The following is a 21,263-nucleotide window of genomic DNA, read 5'->3' as shown; positions in this document are numbered from 1 at the left end:
TTCCAAGATGCTAAATTGGGGATGTGTGGGGAGGGGATGGGAGTGCACGTTAGAATTGACAAGATACCGTCATTAACCTTCTCTGCTTGCCTTGAGTGAGCCACTAGGCCTGGGCCAGCCTGGACGCGAGGTGGGAGCTTTTCTTCCCAGCCCCCCAAACTTCTCAGGCTGCCACTCAGACAGTGAACAGCACCTGCCCACAGTCGGGCCCTGAGCTGTAAGTCCCTCCCGTCTGCTTTTGGTCTCATGTTTTGAGGACTGAAGAGTGAGCCAGATGGTTTACTCTGGTGATTCACCCATAAACCATCCAGTTTTTTTTTTTTTTTTAACAATGCTGTTGGAAAGCCTCCAGCATCATTCAGCCTGGTACTCCAATAAAAAGGCAAAAAGGCCTTCTTTGTGCTCTGTGGGTTAAACAGTAAAGAACAGCTGTAAGTGGAGGGGCCGATGCATGAGCTCATGGCGGCTGGGGCTGTTTGTCTTCATTAGTGTCATGGACAGAAAGCTTGGCCTTGAAGATGGGGTGGGGTGGGCCCGCAGGCCGCCCAGCTGGTTCTCTCCAGGAGCCTGCAGGGATCAGCTCTGCCCAATTTTCAAGACTTTAACAAATTCCCTGGCAGACAGAAGCTCCCTAATCTCTCTCTTCAGTTATTTCCCTGACAGTGTCTCTTTTTTGTCTAAGCCAGTGGTCCTCAACCAGGAGCCACATTGTCCCCCAGAGGACATTTGGTCATCACAGCTGAGAGGGGGTGCTACTGGCATCTAGGGGGCAGAGGCGGGGGATGCTGCTAAACATCCTATTCCATACAGGACAGGCCCCCAACAACAAAGAATTTTCTGGCCCTAAATGTCAATGTTGCTTTGATTGAGAAACCCTGACCTGAGCAAAGCTGAATTCAAGATGCTGTTTTGGAGTGTGACATTCTCTTTTTGAAATCTAGAGAAGAGAATGAAGAAAGGAATTAAAATGACTCTTCAAGCCATGTCCTCTCACAGCCTGCCTGCAGGGTGATGCGGTAGAAGGTTGCTAATAAAGAGCTGCAATTTACTTGTCACCATTTTGGACAGTTGCCCTTGATGTTGAAATAATAAAATGAATAGCTCATGCTACAGACTGAATAAGGGATGCGTTTCATCCGATAACCCCATTCTTCTGAAACTTGAATGTGCATGGCAACCTCCTGGGGATCTAGTTAAAATCCACGTTCTGATACATCAGCTAGGGGTGAGGCCTGAGAGGCGGGGGGGCTCTAACAAGCCCCCAGGTGATTCTGATACCGCTGGTCCACGGACCACACCTTGAGTAGTGAGGCTCTAACCTGCCCTTTGAAATTCTGGAGCCAGTGGTCCTTTTGAGCTTCCCTTAATGAGAAAGGCTCTGAATCCACTCAAGGGAGCCTTTTTATTTCACTTGTTATTTTACATTTCTCCACTATTCTGGGAGCAGAAACAGGTATGATTCAGTAAACGCCAATGCCTAACACCAGGGCCCATTTTCTATCACCAGAAGGATTGTGTTTTTCATCCTCAACCTTGGATTTGTACTTTTCACCAAATGTTCCTCGACTTCCAGTCTTTTCTTCCTTCCATCCACATTCCCTGCTACTTCCAGATTCTACTTCCTTGCCCCCTCCTTTGATCAGGCCGCGCCCCTGCACTGAAACTTCCAGCATGCCCTGACTGATACAGATCTCAAGGTTTTTGCCCTCAAGGAAGTAAGTTTTGCAGTGAATAGAAAAAAAGTGTGAAAAGTTTCCAACTCTTAAGCAGTTTATCATCTAAGTGGGTGACATACAAACAGGAAGCATTTTTTAAAAAGGGTCCAAGATATCATCAAATTAAGGGCCAAGATGGTAGATGGAGTGTAGGGTCTGTGTTGATGTGGATATGCAGATAAATTAGAGTAGAATCAGTGGGCACACTGTCTAAACCTCTCTACCATGGCTTGACTAATTTCCATGTAGTTGGTCAAACACTCCAGGTTAATTTCTGCCTCTGTCCCTTTGCTTAACTGGTCTCCCCCATCCAGAATCTTCTCCCCTTTCCTCTCTGCCTATCCATAGTGTTCATTGTCCAGGAAGGACCCACCCTCACTATCTCTGGGGCAGGAATTCTGGCATTTAGTTGCTGTGGCACTGGTTCCCGACCAAGAAGAACCACAGTTTGACCCAACCAGCCTTCAAAGATGGGGCATCCTCTTCTGAAGAAGACGGACCAGTGGATTGGCATTCCAGGGGAGGAGACCATCTTAGGGAGAGCCCCTTCCCCAGCCCTCCTGCTACCCTCATCACCTAAGGTCTCACCAGCCTGGGTGAGCAGTGGCTGCACTTACTTCTTTGATTAATTTTGGGCTTGGGGTCGTGTTGTGCGATTATGTGCCAGAAGCTTTGCCTGGGAGTGTGCACTGTAAAGATTAATGGTCTTTAAAAATTGTGTTCACCGTTCATTTATTTGACAGATATTTATTGAGTGTCTTCTCTGTTCACCAGAGGGGTAGTATACTTTCATTGTAACTCCCTTTAGGGTTGAGAAATCTGACTAGTATACATGTTAGAAAAGCAACTGACAAGGGTTGGGAGCTATTTACGTGGTTAACTGCTTTGCATTTACGTATTTACATTGTTTTCCTCCTTCTGGAGGCCAAGGACCATGTGTTTCATTTATCCTTTACCCCTGCAGCAGGGATCCCCAGCCTGGGCTTCCTGAGCTTGCAGGGACTGCCTGCTATCATATTTATCAATTATTAATATTTCAGAATCCCTAATGAGGCAAAGGCAAATTAAAATCCAGTTTCTTTGCTTTGGGCTGGAGTGACAGCCCCTCCGTTCTGTGGTCTTGGCAGCTCATGCATCCGAAGCTCTGATTGGCAGCTGCATCTGTGTGTCTTTAATGAATAAAAAATGGGGAAACAAACTAATTATGACTTAATATAGTTTGTTTGATAAAACCCCAACTATTTTTTGGGGGTAGGGTGAGGTTAGAGAAATAACAATAGGCAGCTTAGAGTTAGCACAGAGCTAGTCCTATACCAGATTGCCGGCGCTTGCTAAGATGAATACAAAGAGGATTTGGGTATTAAAAGGGCCCAGTGGGTGCTTCCCCTCTGCTATGGCTATAGAAGTTTCTGGAAGAACTCAGCATAACCCTCCAACCCCAGAAGCAGGGACCTCAGGCAACAAGATTCTAAAGCCCAACTGCCAGTGGCTCTCGGAGGGTGGCTGGGTATGTGTCAGGGGCCTGCCTGTGTTATACTTTTCTGGGGCTGGAGAGAGAAGAAAAGGAACCTTAGCGTGGACACAAGGCCCTGAACGTGTTGGTCCCTTGGGAGGATCTAGGGAGTGTTTGGGGTGGCTAGAGGAACGGGGGGTCTCTGACAGGTGGTGGGAGCCCCGGGGCTCAGATGTTCCGTCCGAGCTAAGGCCTCAGCAGCCATCTGTCTGTGAACCCGAAAGGGAGAAGACGTGAACTGCGGTGACAGGCTTGCCTGGTGGTGACGGCTGCCTCCCATGGCCCCTGATTCTCATCACGTGGAGACTACCTCGTTCTGCAGCTGGCCCATTGAGAGCTAATGAGGTGGAGAAAATTCTCAGGAAATGAGTGTTTAAAACAAACGGTGGGAATTTTCAAGGCAACCTGGCTTTCCAAAGAACTGGGTGTTTTCAAAATCCAGGAGGCTTTGGATATAAGCACAGAGAGTATATTTCTTGGATTTTTGATTTTGGTTTTACTACTGACAATGAGGCTTGTTCTCTGCATTCGCCTTTTGAAAAACCGTATAAAAATAATTTTGAATTATAAAAGGAACATAATATTAGAGAAAGGGGGAAAATCCTACACCCTCATTACCCAGTGCCCCAACTAGTTTAATTTGTATGAATTCCCTTCCAGTCTTTTGTTATTGAATGTTTTTAACCATTTTGATAATAGCACATGACATACATTTTTGTATATTGCTTTTTCCACAAAATACAATGTATTTCCTATGCCGCTATAGTTTCCATCATTTTGACTAACAGCATAAAAGTCTGTTGAATTTGTGATCTGTAACTTAACTATTCTTCTTTTGTTGGGTATTAGGGTGATAAATTTTATCTTTTCTCTCTTATATTTTCAGTGGTTTTGTTAAGCATGCTTCTGGGAAACATACTTACAGTTCAATTCCACTAGTGAGAGTGTACAGCTCATGACCACTCATCCGGTGCCATCATTCAATTTAATTAGACAAATGATTTTTCAAAGTGCCTTTTATGTGTGAGGCTTACTGTCTGTATTATTATTTGTTGCAGGCCCAGGTTGACATTTCCTGAATATGTGGCAAGACTGTTAATCTTCACCAATTACGATGACTTTAGGTAAAAAGCCAGTGTGAATCGGTCTCAAATCTCAATGGCATAGTATTTCAAAATAATTGTAGAAGTCTGACCTGGAAGGTAACTATAGGACTCATATCCCTTGCTCCCGGGCTGTGTTTAGACAGGTAACAGGAAGGCCAGTTGTTTGTTAGAGGGTGCTCTGGCAGGTGCTTGAAACGTTTTTATTAGCTTTTGTGCTGTGACCCGTTTCCCCATGGTCTGGCTTAAGATAATCATTTTCACGGTTGAGCCATACAGCTTATGACTCTAACCTGGCAGTTGGGGATAGTTAGGGGTTCACGAGTGGGTGAGATGTGGGAGAAATGTGGCTGTGGGGAGATCTTGGTTCCTGCCCCAGCTCTGGGCTCAGGGCTCATGCCTCTATCTGTGCAACGAGGGGCTTGAACCAGAAGATCTCGGCGCTAAGTTCTGTGGTGTCAGTAAGCTAAGGTGACCTTCACGCCTCTGCAAACTGGGTCAAAATCAAAGGAGTGACAGCTGCCTTAGGAGGCCTGGCTGCCTCCTGGTTAGGAGGAGATGGTCCCCCATTAGGTGCTACCTGCAGGGTTGCTTTGTTTGTTTAATTAAGGATGCAAAGGAAATCCTTAAGCAAACTTGGATGGAACCTTGGATTTGGATTCACAGCTGTCCTCTTCCAGTCTGTGGCTGGCACTGTCTCGCTGAGTTGATGAGAATCAGAGACTCAGAGCATTCACCATAGAAAGGAGCCTCAGCGGTCACCTGGGGCATGTCTGTCATTCTGCAGGTGCAGAGAAGGAAAGCCACTGACCCAGAGTCACCCAGTGACTTATTGGTAAAATCGGGGCTAAAACTGCAGTTTTCTGATTCCTTGTAACATGTCTGTGGTTTTCCTGCTTTATTGTTTTTGCCCTGGAGAAGGAGCTGTCAGGTCCTTAAGCCCAGGTGCACACAAAGCTTAGGTGACAAATATCTCCCTTAACACCCACATGGACTTTGGACGGCACAAGTCCCCAGATGCAAATGGAGGTTTTTCTGCATAAGAACCCAGGTGTCCGAGAAGGTTCTTTGGCTGGGAAGCATATTACTGTTTTTATTTGCCCTCCAAAGAAATTTATCTTTTTATGGGGGGTAGATAATTAAAGCAACATGTTTAAGGATGAGTTAGGTTTCCTTCCAGTGATTTGTCCTTGGGCCAGCAGGTAGAAAGACTGGTAGGAAGAGAGCAAGTGGGCTCATTTAGGGAAGTAAGTGGACCATTTGGGAAATGCAGCTCTGGTTGGAAGCTGGAGATCCCGGCACTCAGCTGGCAGTGCATGCCTAGGAAGTGGAATGGGGGAGGGGCCCTTGAGTATTTTGCTCAGTCTGATTCCTGGAAAATTCCTGGAGAAACTGCAGTAGCCTCTCCCACCTGCCTTATGATAGACATAATAGATGACCTTCTAGATGACCTTCCATAGCGGCTGGTCATTTCCAGACCTGAACTTGTTCCCATCTGGCTAGGGCTGAGAGGATCTGGAGAACTTTGGGGCTCCTCTCCCCTCCTTGACCATGAACAGTTTGAGACCACCTCTCATCTTCTTCCCCTCTGCCCTGGTTCACTCCTTTCCCATGGTTCCCCTCCCCACCATCCCGTCTTCTTAGGGCTCCTGGCTTGCTGGTCTCATGCTTGGAGGAGTGACAGCAGGAGATCTCTCCTTGCTGGGAAGCTCCCCCACTCCTATCCTTCCCCTACCTTCAGCTCTTCATCATATGAAGCTCAGCTAATCCACATGAGATGGGATTTGTTTGTAGTCCCACACAGAGCGAGGAATAAAGTTTCTTGGAATCCTGCTCCTTCCCCATTCCCTGGGGCATTATAGGATCTTTATAAACCCCTAAAGAACTCCTGCTTTTTGAGGTCTCACCCCATATTGTGCCAAGTTTATTAAAATGCTGCCATATTCCACACTAATTACTTCTTTTCTCCATTAAGTAATCAGAAGGATTTTTAAAATTTTACTTCTGAAATTAACTGGCTCTAAACTTATTTAATTTATGATTGCCTGTGATTTCTTGGCCATTGTCATGCATACTTAGGGATTCTTTCAGAGCAAGAAAAGCTAATCCTCAGATTGTTTTTGAAAGTAATTAAATTTTTATGAATACAGATGTCAACAATTAATAAGGTTTCATAGATATTTAATTAAACATTTATTAATTTAAATTTCTACTGTCTTTTTTTAAATTGAGCCAAATACATTCATATATATGTGTGTGTGTGTGTGTATTTTTTTTTTTCTTTTTCCCCCCAATTCTTAAGCATTTCCTCGGTCCCCCTGGAAAGCTTGGAGGCCCCAGGCATTGGTCCACTGGTTTCTGATTGTTGAGATGGCCCGGCTTTTTAATTTTTATTTTGTCTAGCACCTCATTCCTACTAGGAATTGGGACTTCTCCCCCCTGGGTCCCAGGCTCCCCCCAGTTCCTGTGGGCTGTCTACGGCTTCTCCCCTGGAGTCACCCTGGTTCGGATCTGGCTGATGCCTGAGGCCGGGACTTCTGGCTCTGGTTTCTGCGTCTCAGGCTCTCCCTCCATGCTGCCCTCTCAGTTCTGAACCCATGGACCCCCGTTGCTGCATCAACCCTATCTGGTGTCTGAATTCTGACACCGTCACCTTCCTCAGTCCCAGTGACCTGGCCAGCCTGATGGGCATGTGACCCCCACGGTCATCCAGGGCGGCAAGCTCAGAAGGCTGCTGTGCTTGGTTTAACGCTCTGCTTTTGCTGTTCTGGCTCTTAATAATTTTATCTCTGAATTCGTGTTTCTGTGAGTGATGTCTGATGGGACAATGGAACCTGCATGTCAGCAGAGGAGATACAGGGAAGAAAGGACAAAGCTTGATACTTTAGTATCTTCAACGACACTTTTCCCCTTCCTGTTTAAACAAGCGGCCTCCCTTTTCATTTTGCACTGGGCCCTGTGAATTCTGGAGTTGGTCCTGCCCAGGATGACAGTGGACAAGGATCCAGTGTGGTTCCTGCTGGTTTATATACCATTGGAGAAAGGTTTTGATGAACTTAGATACTTCCAGGAAGAAGGAAGTATATTAGTTTGCTAATTCTGCTGAAACGAATTGCCACTAACTAAATGGCTTAAAAGAACACACATTTATTCTCCTATAGTTCTGGAGGTCAGAAGTCCGGGCTAAAATCAAGGTATGGGCAGAGTGTGCTCCTCCCAGAGGCTCCAGGGGAGACTGTTCCTGGCCTTTTCCATCTTCCAGAGGCACCTGCAGCCCTGGGCTAGTGGCGCATCACTCTGACCTCGGCTCCCAGCTCCTGTTTCCTTTTCACTCTGACTCTCTTGCCTTTTTCCTTTCGTTTATAAGGACCCTTGTGATTACACTGGGGTTAATCCAGGATGATCTCCCCGTCTCAAGATCTTTAATTTAGTCACACCAGCAAAGACTCTCTTGCTGCTTTTCCACATGAGGCAATGGGGATGTTTTTGAGGGGTCTGTCGTTCTGCCAACCACAGGAAGCAATTTGTTTTCCTGCTTAAGTCTATAAACATTCACCCAGGGCACGGGTTTTGTGGATCCAAAGAGTATACAATTTTGTGGGTCTTCTTTAAGAAAAAAATATATATTTAGCTGTGAAAGGGACTATTACTGTAGAATAAGAAAGAAATCACAAGTTCCCAGACCTTAGATTCAGGTCCTTTTCTTTCAAGTCCTCTTTCAGCAATTTATTAGCAACCCTTGCACTGCCATGCTCCCTGCTTGTAACCTGGGCCCCCTCCCAAGCTAGTGCCCTCTCCATCTCCAGCATGCCCCTCATGGTTGAGGGACCTGAACTTCCTGTACTGGAAGTCATGGCCAGTTGTGTCTCTGTCCACCAAAGGAAAGGGGTTATCTGTTGTTGGATCCCCTTACTAGCTGAAGAGACTGCCCAGCAGCGGAGGCATGGATGTTTTATGAGGAAGAGGAAAAAGAAAGGAGCAGTTGAATTATAACATAACAGCTCTAATGACAAACCTTAATTTATAATACACTATCAGTGTGCAATGCCCAGACTTCTAGACTGGAAGAGTTGTGAGGTTTTGTCTGTCTCATGTGCTGATGTGTGCCCACTGCCTCATACAGACCTGCACATGTAGGTATGCAGCAAACGTTTGCTGAGTGATTGAATGGACGGGTCGTTTGTGTGACCCATGCAACAATGACGGAAAAGGCCCACAGTAGAACATATTTGCCCAGCAGTCATTGTTAGGGAATCTTTCAAAACGACCTCCACAGAATTACTTATTATGAGATGCCGGAAGGGTTGAAGGCAATGTGGGAAATGTGGAAAACCAAAGTATGTCAATTATTATCCTCAGAGACAAAGTTGATTTCATATTTAATCAGTGGTGGTTTTGTATCTTATAATCAGATATCTTATTAACCTGGAAGTCTGTAAGCTTGGGTTTGCATTTTAAATTCCTGTTAAGGTACCAAAAACTTCTCTCCCAGCAATAGACTTGTATGAAGTCAGTGGAGCCTGTACCTCCTTGACTGCACCTGGTGCAGGTTCAGAATAAAACAGTAGACAAAGGTAAAAAGGGACCTGGCTGCTGGCTCAGTTTCCACCTCAAGGTTCAGAAGCTGCTGCTCAGAAAAGTGGCGTAAAATCACTGTCATCTCCTACAAGTTGCCTTTAGCTAAGAGGCAGGTTAGAACCTCTGCATCACTTTATTATTCATATGGGAGAGCAAATATCAAGGACAAACTGGATCTGTTTCAATTGTGGGGCGTCATCGACAAAACCCTTCCAGGAGCGTTTCTATTGTGCAAGTGCTGCAAAATCATCTAAAGATGATGCCATCAGAATGTTAAATAATCAAGACCCAAAGGGTTAGTGGGAATTGAGTACGTGGGATGCTTTGTTGTGGTTATATTTTTGCAATGATTATACTGAGTTATAAAGATTGGTTGGACAGTGAATTATCTTCTTTTTCAAGCTTTATAATGAATAAAATGCTAATTAGTGCCTTGATAAAGCGTGGGTGCTTCTTGAAGTGCAGGTTAAATTTTAAAGCGTGACTTTTATCATCACTTCATACTGAGAAAATTTATTTTATGGCTTTATGCCAGGTTTTACCTATATTGACATTTTAGGCTGGATAATTGTTTGTTGTGAGGCTGTCCCTGTGCGTTGTAGGACATTTGCCAGCATCCCAGGCCTCTACTCACTAGATCACTAGATAGATGCTGGTAGCAACGGCCCCCGCCCCCACCCCAAGTTGTGACAACCAAAAATGTCTCCAGACATTGCCAAATGTCCCCTGAACCACTGGCTTACACTATAAAGTTATAATGGAAGTAGTTGTGACAATCTGGCCCAATATTCAAATATTATTTTTCTCATAATAAGTGAGGGAGGTATTTAATGTGTAACATGTAGCCAACAGATTACACTTTTATATCTGCTCGACTTGTTCAATAAATACTGAAGTTCTACTCTGTGCCATGGAGATACAGCAGCACAACAGGCTGTCAGATATCAAAACTTGTGCTCAACTGCTGCATTCCCTCTCAAGATAAGAACTCAGAGAGAGAGAGGAGGCGGGGTGGTGGGGAAGCAAAGGTGAGGAGGAGAGACCCAGGACTGGGCCACTTTCTGCCCACCTTCCCTCGCTCCTCCTCCTCTACTAACCCTTCCATGGCCACCCTGACTACTCACCCTGCCCACCCCACCCCATGCTTGGTTGGGGGTTGTGGGGTGGGGTGGGGTGGAGGGAGCAGGACATTTAGCCACATCAAGCAATAGTGCTGGGGCAGGCCTTACCAGGGACTCCTTTGCCACCAATTGTGAGGATCTGTTTTGTGGCATTTGGCACTTGGGAAGCAGCACTTGCTGACTGCTAAAAGCCCTGCTGCCCTTCTATTAGCCATTGCTCTGGTTTGTTCTTGAAGCCCCTCTGCAATTTATGGAGGCTGCAATTTGTGGGGTCAGTGTACGTAGCTTTAAGGAAACAACATTTTCTTCTTGCCAACACTCTGGCACTTCTTACTGTAAGGGAGTGTGAGAAAGACAGCCGGAGACTGTATGTTTGGGTAGGGTGGGGTTTGTGTGTGTTATCTGGGATTTGTTGGGAAAGATGGGAAGTGGTAGGTTTTGTCTCTTGGGGGTGGGCCTTCCTGCTTCAGAGGGCTGGTCTGGTTTAAGGGAACCAAGAGGTTCTGCTGATCAGGATGGCCCGGAGTCTCATTCTAAGAGCCCTGAAAGTGCCATGCAGGAATGGCACCACATCTGGAGTCAGCTGGGTTTGGTTTCCCACACTGCCCTGTTGCTAACGGTTGACTTGGGGTCACTACAGAGCTTTCGTGAGCCTCGACTTCCCTATCTATAAAATGGGGATAACAATACCTATCCCTCAACGTTGTTAATTTTAAATTAGATAATAATGTAAAGGTTGAGTGCGTGGTCCAGATTGAGCACTCAGCAAGTGTTCATTGCTTGTTCCCCACTCCACTTTGCTTCCCTGCCTCAAATTTATCCCCAGCATCAACTATGAATATATTTTGAGTACATACTGTAATATGAGGCACTACACTGGCTGGGGTGGGGGATTCGATGAGAAGCTGGATTCAGATCCGTGGTCTGTGCCCTGAATACAACAGGGAGGTGGGATCTAACAGTAGAAGCTGGAAAGCGACAAGGGCCTTAGAATCCAGAGAAAGTGCAGTGGGACCTCAAGGATGGAGACCCCATTTCTAACCAATGGTGGGTGGTTGGGAGATCATGTGAAGTCAGAGCAACGGTGCTAGAAGAGGATTGCATTAAAATTGGCCCTTGAAGGAGTGGTGGGATTTGGATTTGGGAAACTGGGAGGCAAAGGGCTTCAGCAGAATGGTCCAAGTGGAGGTACGAGGCGGGAGGGAGGGAGGAAACCTGTCAGGGGACAGTGCCAGAGGGCACACGAAGGAGAACACTGGGAGACAGTGCTGAGCAAGTTTAGTTGGAACTATATCACGGCAAATCTTGAATTCCAGGCTGAGGAATTTGAACATAATGCCAAAGGCACTGGGGAGCCCTTGATGGTTTTTGAGCAGGGTAGTGAACTGCTGTGCTTTGGGCAGGTTATTCTTGGCAGTGGCAGAGGGGGTGTTGTAGAAGGAGGTGATTGCCATGACCTGGGTGAGAGATCCAGAGGCTGAATCCCCCTTAACATCCGTGAGAAGGGAGAGAGAGAGTTGGGCAGGAGAGGCATTTTGTTCATGCTTTTAAAAATTCTTGCTAATTTTTAATTACGAAAAAATTTAAACATGTACAAAAGTAAAGAGCCATATGTTTCACCAACTCCTAAATACCCATCCCCGAGTGTCAACAATTTTCAACTCATGGCCAGTCTGGTTTTTATCTCTATCCTTCTCTTACCACCCCCACCCATAGTATTTTGAAACAAATCCAAGATATCATACTACCATTTCATGGCTATTTCGGTGTGCAGGGAGAGGAAACAGAGTTTGGAGGTAGATATTTTGGACCTTGGTGTTGCTTCTCTGTGTGGTCACCATATGCTGTGACTGGTAAGGTAAGGGCTTGTCTGACTCTCTCACTGCTCTCCGGGTCTCCTGAGGGCCCAGACCCCCCTGGGTTCACCATGCTGTCTTCTCTTCCTGACACGGTGCTTGTACACAATGCACTCCTAAGTGTAAATGAGTGACTTAGGCTGGATGAAAGAGACTTACTCTTATCGGCTCCTCTGGGCTATGGCCACTGTGATCATGGACAGTTTCCCCACCCAGGTTACTCTTTGGTGGGCTTACCAGATAAAATGCAGGACAGCCAGTTAGATTTGTATTTAACAATGCATTTTTAGTCTACATATATCCCAAATATTGCACGGGGTATCCTTACACTAAAAAGTAATTTGTTGTTCATCTGAAAGGCAAATTTAACTGGCCATCCCAGTTTTTGTTTGTTTGTGTGTTTTGTTTTGTTGGGGAGTAAATGTGGCAATCCCACCCTCTGGTCTTTTCGTAGACACCCTGGGGAGCAAACCCCTTGACCTAGAGCGGTAGTTCTCAAGGGGTGGTGCAGAGGCGCTTTGAAGCAGAATGTGCTCCCCTGGGCCTCAGGGCTCTCTGTTCTGCCCGCCCGATCTGTTCCTGAGCCTGCAGAAGCTGTGAACCAGAGAATTAATTCTTCAGGCCGGGATTTGCCAGTTGCAGGCGGGCAGGGAGGGGCCTGGTGGTTGGAGAGACACGTGTGCCAGGAGGGAAGCAGGAAGTGACTGTGGGAGTGGAGCCGGCCGAGCAGCAGAGCAGCGGGGGCTGATGGAAGTGGAGTGGGGGCTTGAGAGGGCACCGTAGTGAGTCGGCTTTTCTCTCCTTCGGCTCCGTTGCTCGGGCTGGAGACCGGGGTCTGGGACCATCAGAACCAGAGTGTGGGACTTGGAAGGGCAGCGAGCTGGAGTTTGGAAGGGGGGTCCTCCTGGGGACAGGTGGGGGTTGGAGGAGAAGCAGGGAGGCTTTGGCAGGTGTGCAGAAGGGAGAGAAGGGTGCCCCGAGCCCCTCCCCAGGGTGAGCTGGAGGGCGTTCGGCCTTCCTTTCTCCAGTGATTTGCCAAGGTCTTCTTCATTCATTGCTTCACTGTGGGTGTGTGTGGGACCCAGGATCTCTGGAGCAGAGGTGGATCCAGATACACTTGCTCGGAGCCCCCGACTCTCTCTCTGGGTAGGAGCAGGATCTGTTACCCTTGACTGGGGGTCTTGTCAAGACTTGACCCAGGCTCTGATTCAGCAGGTCTGGGTGGGGCCTGAGATTGTGCATTTCTACCCGGTTCCCAGGTGAGCTGGTCCGTGGACCAGACTTTGAGTAGCGAGCTATTAGAGCAGTCTTTCCCAGTCATGGCCACCCAACCCAAAATCGTTTTTGCCGGATTCCCCTTGCGGGATCAGGGCATGTGTGCATGCAGTTCCATTAAGGCCGGACAGCTCACTTTTGCAACTCTTTCTGCTTCTGCAACTTCACCAACGTCTTGAAGCTGTCTTTTGGAAGCACAGCAGCAGGTTTCAAAGGGGGAGGGAAAAAAGTTTTAGAGGGAATTCTTTATCAGCCAGAAATGCCACGTGTGCTGCTGTGGTAGAACGTGCTCACGTGGCGGGCAGTGTTGGCATCCTTAAAGTTGGAGTGGGCAGGGAATGATCCTCTCTCCTGCAAATGAATCAGGGTGTATGGGGCTAATATCTAGCTCATGAGGAGATCTGAGCCCCATTGCATAAATTGCTTTGGATGTGTCACGACAGACACTCCACGTTTTCGAAGTACTACTGGTCAAACTGTTGGAGAAAACTTCTTGTTCTCTCGGGATTCTGCATCAGCCTTGCCAATCTGGCAAGCTCTTGGTCTTGTAGCTGCTGATCTTTGGAAGTTGTTCCAGTTTTAGACCATTGCCCTGAACACTTTAATGTGCATAAGAATCACCCATGAAATTTGGAGAAATGGTGATTCTGATTCGGAAGTCTGTGGTGGGGTCTGAGATTCTGCATTTCTAGCCAGCTCCCATGGGAGGCCTGGTTCTGGGACCACCCTTTGAGTAGTGAGAATTTAAAACAGTAAATGGAAGACACTTCCCCGAGGGAGCACTGGGTTTGCGTTGCCAACAACAGATGCTGCTCCTGTTGGGATCTACGGGATGGGTGACCTTGCTCTTCCTTCTGTGCCCCTTTTTCTTACTTCCTGGGTGCTCAGGTGTAATGGGGACAGGCTGAGAAGGGTGTTTTCCTTCCCACTAACCACCCGGAACACCCACTAGCTCCCTTCTGTTCTCCAGCCCACAAAATCCACTTTGACTTTGGCCTGTTGGCAAATGTAAATGGTTTGCTCTTTTCTGTAGCTGTTAAAAGGCACATTGAGTACTGGGGAAAAAAAAAGTTTTTTGTTATGACCTGACTTGGGTGATAAGTAAAAAGAAGGTGAAAGCCGTGTGCTTTCTTTGCACAGTGCTTTATAAATGCTCTTTGAAATTTTATCCCCAAGCAGCTGGAACAGACGATTGGTGTAATGATCCAGATGTTTTGGTTTAAAAACAGACAACAAACGACTCTTTTTAGGGTGACTTAATAAGGCGATGTGTGTAAAAAGGTGTTTAAAATATTTTTTTATTTCTTTAAATTGGCGCAGTCACCATCCCGAGTTCTATTTAGACTATGGGGACACAGTCTGAATCTATAGATGTCATTTCTCTCTGAGGTTTCATGGCCCTGGAGCTGAGCCTGAGCTCACCTGGGCTCGCCTGGGCTTACCTGGGCCCCCAGCCTTCCTGGTTTGAATCCTGGGCTGTGCTGCTCAGCCCCTTGGCGTAAGGGTCTCATCCACCCTCTGCCTTCTAGAGAGGCTGTGCCTTCAGCTCCTGATCTGGAGGCCCGGGGCTGCTGGCTTCTTCCAGGGCCCGGAGGCCTGGCAGGCCTGAGCCCAGTGGGGCTGTGTCCAGCCCTGCGGGTGCTGGAAGTCCTGTGGGGCGCTGAATGAGGCCTTTGAGACGAGGCCCTGACCCCCGGTGTTTGTGTACAAGAACACAGGGCTTTTCAACAAATGGGTTTTTCGGCCTTGTAACTTTCCACAGTAAAAGATCTGACCCCCTGTCATTTCTGAGCTAAACTTTTAGACAGGTTAAAGTCGGGAGGAGGTTCTCTGAGCAGAAACAAACAAAAAGGAATGGTACTTCCTTTTCTTTTCTTGCTGGGCAGTTGTGTAACGACAGCTTCAGCAGCAGTGAGCTGAGTCAACCTGGGCAAATGCCATTTCTAAGTCTGCTTCCTTGTTCTTGCTGAGTGTCCTATCAAGGTAAGCTGGCCCTTTTCAATTCAACAAATATTTTTTGGGTGCCACAAAGTCCTGTTTTACGGGGGTGCCAAATGTGAAAAAGCATGGTCCCCGTTCTTAAGCAATAACTATATAAAAGGTCAAGAAGGCACAACCACACTAAGGAAGCTTCCAAGATGGGTTCTAGGACAGAGACTGGGGAGGGATGAGGACAGCCTTCTTCAGGAGATGGCATCTGTGGGTTCTGAGGGCTGGAGATTTGGAAGGAAGGCATCTTGGGTGGAGGGAGCTATGTGAATGGAGACTTGGAGGTAGGACCGTCCAGGGCTTGTTGAAGGAGTTGCAGGTAATTCGGTTGAGTTGGAGTATGGTGTCCACACAGGGAGTAACGGGGAAGCAGGCTTGAAGAGGTAGTGGAGGGACTGAAGTTCAGTCAGTGGAGTTCACCCTTGAGTAGGCCACGGGCTGCCACCATGGCAAGCTATTAAAGGTTTGATCAGGAATTAATTGGAAGAGCTTCAACAGTGAAGCTGAGCTGATCACCTGTATCCGGAAGAGCCAGACATGCGGATGATGCCAGGGCAAGTGGATGAGGCAGAATGTGCCAGAAGGCCATAGTCCAACTCTCTCGTGCTCTTCTTCTCTAGGCTGAATAGTCCCCATCTTTGAGCTGCTTCTCTTTGGATCTGTTTTCAGAACTGCAATCTCTTTTGAAGGCTTCTCTGGCATCTCTCCAGGTAGTCCCCACACCTCTCCTTTCCAAGTTGGATGATTTCTGATCCCTGGGGGGACCGGGATGGAGGAACCCAGGAGGCAGATGCCTATGCTGAGTCCCCAAGGAACACTGGGTGGCGGGGCCAACAGGTGCCCACCAGGGGCTGGTGCTGGCTCGTGAGCCCCACCAAACCAGAGAGGCTGGCTCAGGCAGAAAGCGCTACAACAGGCTGGAGTGTGTACATGTCACTGAAATGGTCCATTAGCGGCTGATCCTCTCTTGCTCCTCTGAACAGCTGTATCCAGCATGCTCCAAGGCCACAGCTCTGTGTTCCAGGCCTTGCTGGGGACCTTCTTCACCTGGGGAATGACCGCAGCAGGGGCGGCTCTCGTGTTCGTATTCTCTAGTGGACAGGTGAGTTGACTTGCCTCTGTTCTGGAAGTTCATGGGGATTCTCTTAGCAAGCCCTGAAATCATTCCACTGTGTAAAGCTGGTTTGCAGCCTCTTTCATAACACCTGCCACACTCCCAGGTTGTGGGTGGTGGTGTTTTGTAGCTGTCACCTTATTTTCTCCCCTTCTGCCTCCATGGGCTGGGAGAGCAGGTGTCTGCTTGCTGCTGACACACTCCGTGCTTTGTCTGCTTCTCCGCCCGCTGACACAGGTGGCCTGCTCGGGAAACCTAACTTTAAGGGGATAGGAAGTGAGAAGCCTGGTTATTTAGCCTCCTTTTAGCCCACTGCCTGATTTCTATCTTTCATCTAATTTCTTTCAGGCCTGGAGCAGGTGGGAATATGCATGACTGAAGAAGGACATTAGGTTTTGGATGTGACGGTTCTTTTCTTGAGTTAACTGGGATGATTGAAAAGACCTTAGGGGTGGGGGGAGAAGAGTACCTGCTGCCTTTCTCTTTTACCCCATCTCCAGAGCTTCTCATTTCCCCCCGCTTTGGGGTGATAACCAGAGGCATACCTCCCTCAACTATCACTCTACAGACTGCGTCTCCCACCTGCTCACCCACACCCCCATGCCCCCCTACACACTACCCCACAACCCTGTATCCCCACAGCCCACATACCCTACATACCTCCCCCACATCTTACCCCCACATCTCCCCTACATCCCCACACCCTCTTACACTACACATCCCTCCTCACACACACCCCGTACACCTCCAGCACCTCCGTCCCTACCTACACCTTCTTCCACACCCTATACCTCCTCCACACTCACACACACCCACTCCTCCCCCAGCCCCTCACTATCCTCCCATGCCTCCCCCACAGCCTACCCACCTCCCACCCACACATCCTACATACCCCCAAAACGCCACAACCCACCCCCACCCCCCATGCCTGAAATTCCGTTCTTTCTCCAGCCTGTGACTCCCTCGGTTTACAGGCCTAGAACAGTCCCTTGCTCTCTCGATGGCTGCAAAGTCCCTGCCTTGTTCAGCGTTGCAGCCGTGGAAATGACACGAGTGGTAAATGAATAGGCGATTTCAGATTTATTTAAACTCTGTGAGACAGATCTGAAAAGTTAATGTGGCTAGGAAGTTGACAAGCCAGGCACTCCCTGTTAGCTGAAGGAGAGACCAGTAGAGCAGGTACTGATCTCAGGGATAAAATCCTGACCTCCCTCACTGCACCACCCCACCCCCTGTTTGTGGGAGGTACTCGAAACACACAACCCTAAAATCACAGGTTGTTGTTGACAGGTAGTGAAAACTTTCTCCCTGAAAGAGAGACGCCCAGGAGACGGAGGAGAGGGCAAGTCTACCTCACCCTCTTGCTTCCTCCTTCACGAGCAGTCACTCCAGGTTACCTGGGTCTTGTCCTGGAAAAACCTGAGTCTCAATAGCTGGGGTTGAGCTGGCCATTGAGATCTGAATTAATTGCTGCATTCTGGTGAGTGAGACTCACTGTGCAGCCCCTGGCCAGTGCCCTGGGGCACTTCAGAAAGGTCAAGTTATCACAGAGATGCCTCGCTCTCCTTCGGATCTGCAGAATCCCTACTTTTTCTCCTGTTAGTGTCATCACTGGGGTCAGAAAGGGGAGCCACTTAGACCTTTCTCCCTTTGGAGACAGTAGGGGGTCCCTGAGATGACCCACATGCTCAGTGACTCGCCGGAAGGACTTATGGGACTCAGCATGCAGTTGTATTCATGGCTGAGGATTATTACTTTGAAAGGACACGTGATAGGATCAGCAAGGGGACAGGCACAGGGAGCGCCTGGAGAAATCCACACCTGGGTCCCCAGTGCCCTCTCCTCCTGGGAAGGGAATGCTGAGGACACCCCTTTTTTCAGCTGCAAAAACATGCAATAACCTGTGCAATGTTTCTTTCCAAGGAAGTCCATTATAAACTCAACACCCAAGGGTTTTATAGGGGGCTGCTCCTGTAGGCACCCTCTGCTGAGCAGCTACCCAAATTCCAGACTCTGTGAAAGAAAGCACAAATCACCTTGCTTGAACAAATAGTCTAGGCATCTTGAGCTACCCTGATAAATTAGGGAACAGAGGGAACCCCCAAAGCCATTTTCCCTGAAGCCAGTCAAGGACTAACCTTGTGAGCAGGGCCTTCTAAGATAGCAACCTCAGGTGTGCGGTGTTCATTCTCTTCTGCTGGCATGAGTGGTGGAGTGGAAAGGGGGATGGCCTTGGGGGACAAAGGCAGCCATAGAAGTGAGCCCACCGAGGTGCGCTCTGTCCTTGGGAGCAAACCTCAGTTTCTCGTGACTAAAGTGGGGACTATGGGGAGGCTCAGTTAGGACAGTTGGCCCTCAGCCACCTGCCCTCAGCTGCTGTAGTGAACATTGCTTTAGCTCCACTCAAAATTTGCTCTCCTCAGTTGTATAAAAATGTAGCTTATGAGGGGTGACAATGGGATTGGGAAAGCCATAAGGACCACACTCCACTTTGTCTAGTTTATGGATGGATGAGTAGAAAAATAGGGGAAGAAAACAAACAGACAAAGGTACCCAGTGTTCTTTTTTACTTCAGTTGCTCTTTTTCACTCTAATTATTATTCTTGTTATTTTTGTGTGTGTGCTAATGAAGGTGCCAGGGATTGATTTGGGTGATGAATGTACCACTATGTAATGGTACTGTAAACAATCGAAAGTACGATTTGTTTTGTATGACTGCGTGGTATGTGAATATATCTCAATAAAATGAAGATTAAAAAAAAAAATTTGCTCTCCTGATTTTAAAAATAATAGTTGAATTGTAGGCAACTTGTAAAATATGGAAAAGCTTAAAAGAAATAATAAATTTCCTAAATCCCATCTCCCAGAAAGGAGAGCTATGAACACAGTTTCTTCAGTGGTTGTCATATTTTTTGAATATATATGTGTATATACATATCTATTTTCTTTTCATAATGGGCAGCAAATTTTATGTGATGTTTTTTAGACAACTTTTCCCACTTGATACCATAAGCATCCCCTCCATATCCCTAAATGGTTTCTGAGGACATTCCTTATATGCTATATAGTATTCCAGGTTCAGAATGCAGCATAATTTATTTAACCATTCCCCAACTATTAGGCAATTAGGTTATTTCCATTTTTCTTCTTTTACAAAAAATGTTATGGTGAACATAATCTTTGAGCACATACCTCATTAATTCCTTGAGATAAATATCTAAAAGTGGAATGACAGGGTTGTTAGCTTTTTTTTGGGGGGGGGGGGATATATTTTTTCCTTTTCAGGATCCAGATGAATGCTAATAGAATGATTGGACCTGAATTCTTCATCATATCTGTCTGGTTTGATGAAATCAGTAAGTTAGACCAACTTTGTTTATGTCATGGCACACCTAAAGAAGTATGTCATTTGCGTGGCTCACTGGGGTCGAAACTTTCCATCCATCCCCTAGCCACTCAGAGATGGGAGGGGCTGCTTATGGCTAGGGTTGACTGACCCAGCACCTCTGCCTACCCAGGCCCCATTGGTAGCCTCAAGATTGGGGTGACCAACCTCAGCATGTCCACATGGCTGTAGATGGTATCCTTAACTAGGCCACCTCTTTCTTGGTTTTCATTTTTTTTTTTGGCTTTCATTTTTTTAATTGTATTTTTTTGCCACCACTTTCTTAAAAAAACTTTATTGAAATACAAAATGCATATAGAAACTACGTATAATAAGTGTACAGCTTGAAAAAACGTTTACAAATGCCCAGTCTCTAGCTCACAGATCAAGAAACAGAATAGTGCCCCAATAGCCCTTTCAGGCTCTCTTCCAGTCACCACCCAATCTTCCCCCCAACCCCTCAACCTCCACTCCCAGAAATATCCCTCTCCTGACCTCTAACAGCAGAGATTAGTCTCCTCTGTTTTTGTGCTTTATATGAATGGGGTAATCATATAGTATGTTCCCTTCTGTGTCTGGCTTATTTCACTCATAATGATGTTTGTGAGATTCATTCATATAAATTGTGTGGGTGTTCTCATTGCCATATGGTGTTTTGTTGTATGAATATGCTCTAATGGATGTATTCATCCTACTGTTTTTGGGCATTTAGGAACTTTCTAGTTTTTGGCTCTCACAAATAATGCTCCTAGCACATTCTAGAACATGTGCTTGGTGAATCCAAGTATGCCTTTCCAGGAGTGGCATTTCTGGGCCATAAAGTATGCACATGTTCACCCCTAGCTGAAGCTGCCAGATGGTTCTCCAGAGTGGTTGTGCCCGTTTGCATTTCTGCCAGCAGTGTGTGTGAGGGTTTTGGTTGCTCCACAGGCTGACCAGCTCTAAAGCTACCTGAGAAGGATTTATAGCTATAGTCGTAGGAGAGCCTCGAAAGAGATAATGCATGGATCAGCACAAGACAGCCCCACACTCAGAGAACACCTCGAACTGGCTGTGGGATGGAGGGAAGGTTTTACATCCCCTGATTTGGGCCTGTTTCATAATCTTGGCCCATTTTATAAGGACTTGGGTTCAGGCTTCTAGACAGGTTCACAAATGGGCCCGTCCTTACCTGTGTGACTCTTTCAGGCTTTAGAGACTTCTCTTGTCATAGGACACATCTTTTTGTCCGTTAGAAACTGAAACATCTCATTTTCATTTTCAGAGGCGGATCTTAGATGGAAGCCTTGGCTTTGCAGCAGGGGTAAGTGGCATGTGGGAAGAGAAATGTAAATGGGGACACGTTAATTCTGATATTTCTCTCCCAGGGGGCATCTCCAGTCTATATCCCGAAGCAAATAGATGTATCTACCTGTTCTCTGTGTGCTGATGGCTTCCTATTATCACTACTTTTGAACTTTTTGAATGTCCCTGCCTCTCTTTAGATGGTGAAGGAGGCTTATTTGGCAGTTGCTTCAGTACTCGTAAAATGAGATAATATTTAGGAAGGGTCTAGCACAGGGCCTGATAGATAGTGGGCACTAATTAAATATTTTCTTTCTCTCCTCCCCTTCC

The 21,263-nt window shown here is 47.0% G+C and overlaps 1 protein-coding gene across 15 annotated transcripts in view; it reads left to right on the top strand.

Moving 5' to 3' along the window:
• Positions 1–21,263, top strand: part of SLC39A11 (solute carrier family 39 member 11) — a 519,734-nt gene that overhangs the window by 65,976 nt on the left and 432,495 nt on the right. For 6 of the 15 annotated variants that reach the window (XM_037808766.1, XM_037808753.1, XM_037808755.1 and 3 more), the window contains 3 exons: positions 4,287–4,352; positions 16,134–16,252; positions 20,914–20,952. In XM_037808766.1, the coding sequence (XP_037664694.1) occupies positions 4,343–4,352; positions 16,134–16,252; positions 20,914–20,952 (168 nt within the window). In that variant the 5' untranslated portion in view covers positions 4,287–4,342. Of the gene's footprint in view, positions 1–4,286; positions 4,353–12,580; positions 12,669–13,010; positions 13,033–15,047; positions 15,145–15,770; positions 15,861–16,133; positions 16,253–20,913; positions 20,953–21,263 lie in introns of those variants that run through there. The other 9 variants (XM_037808762.1, XM_037808764.1, XM_037808757.1 and 6 more) reach the window with 8 other exon arrangements.

Source organism: Choloepus didactylus, chromosome 18 (assembly GCF_015220235.1).
Source record: "Choloepus didactylus isolate mChoDid1 chromosome 18, mChoDid1.pri, whole genome shotgun sequence".
Taxonomy (NCBI): Eukaryota; Metazoa; Chordata; class Mammalia; order Pilosa; family Megalonychidae; genus Choloepus; species Choloepus didactylus.
This window is presented reverse-complemented; position numbering and strand designations above follow the sequence as displayed.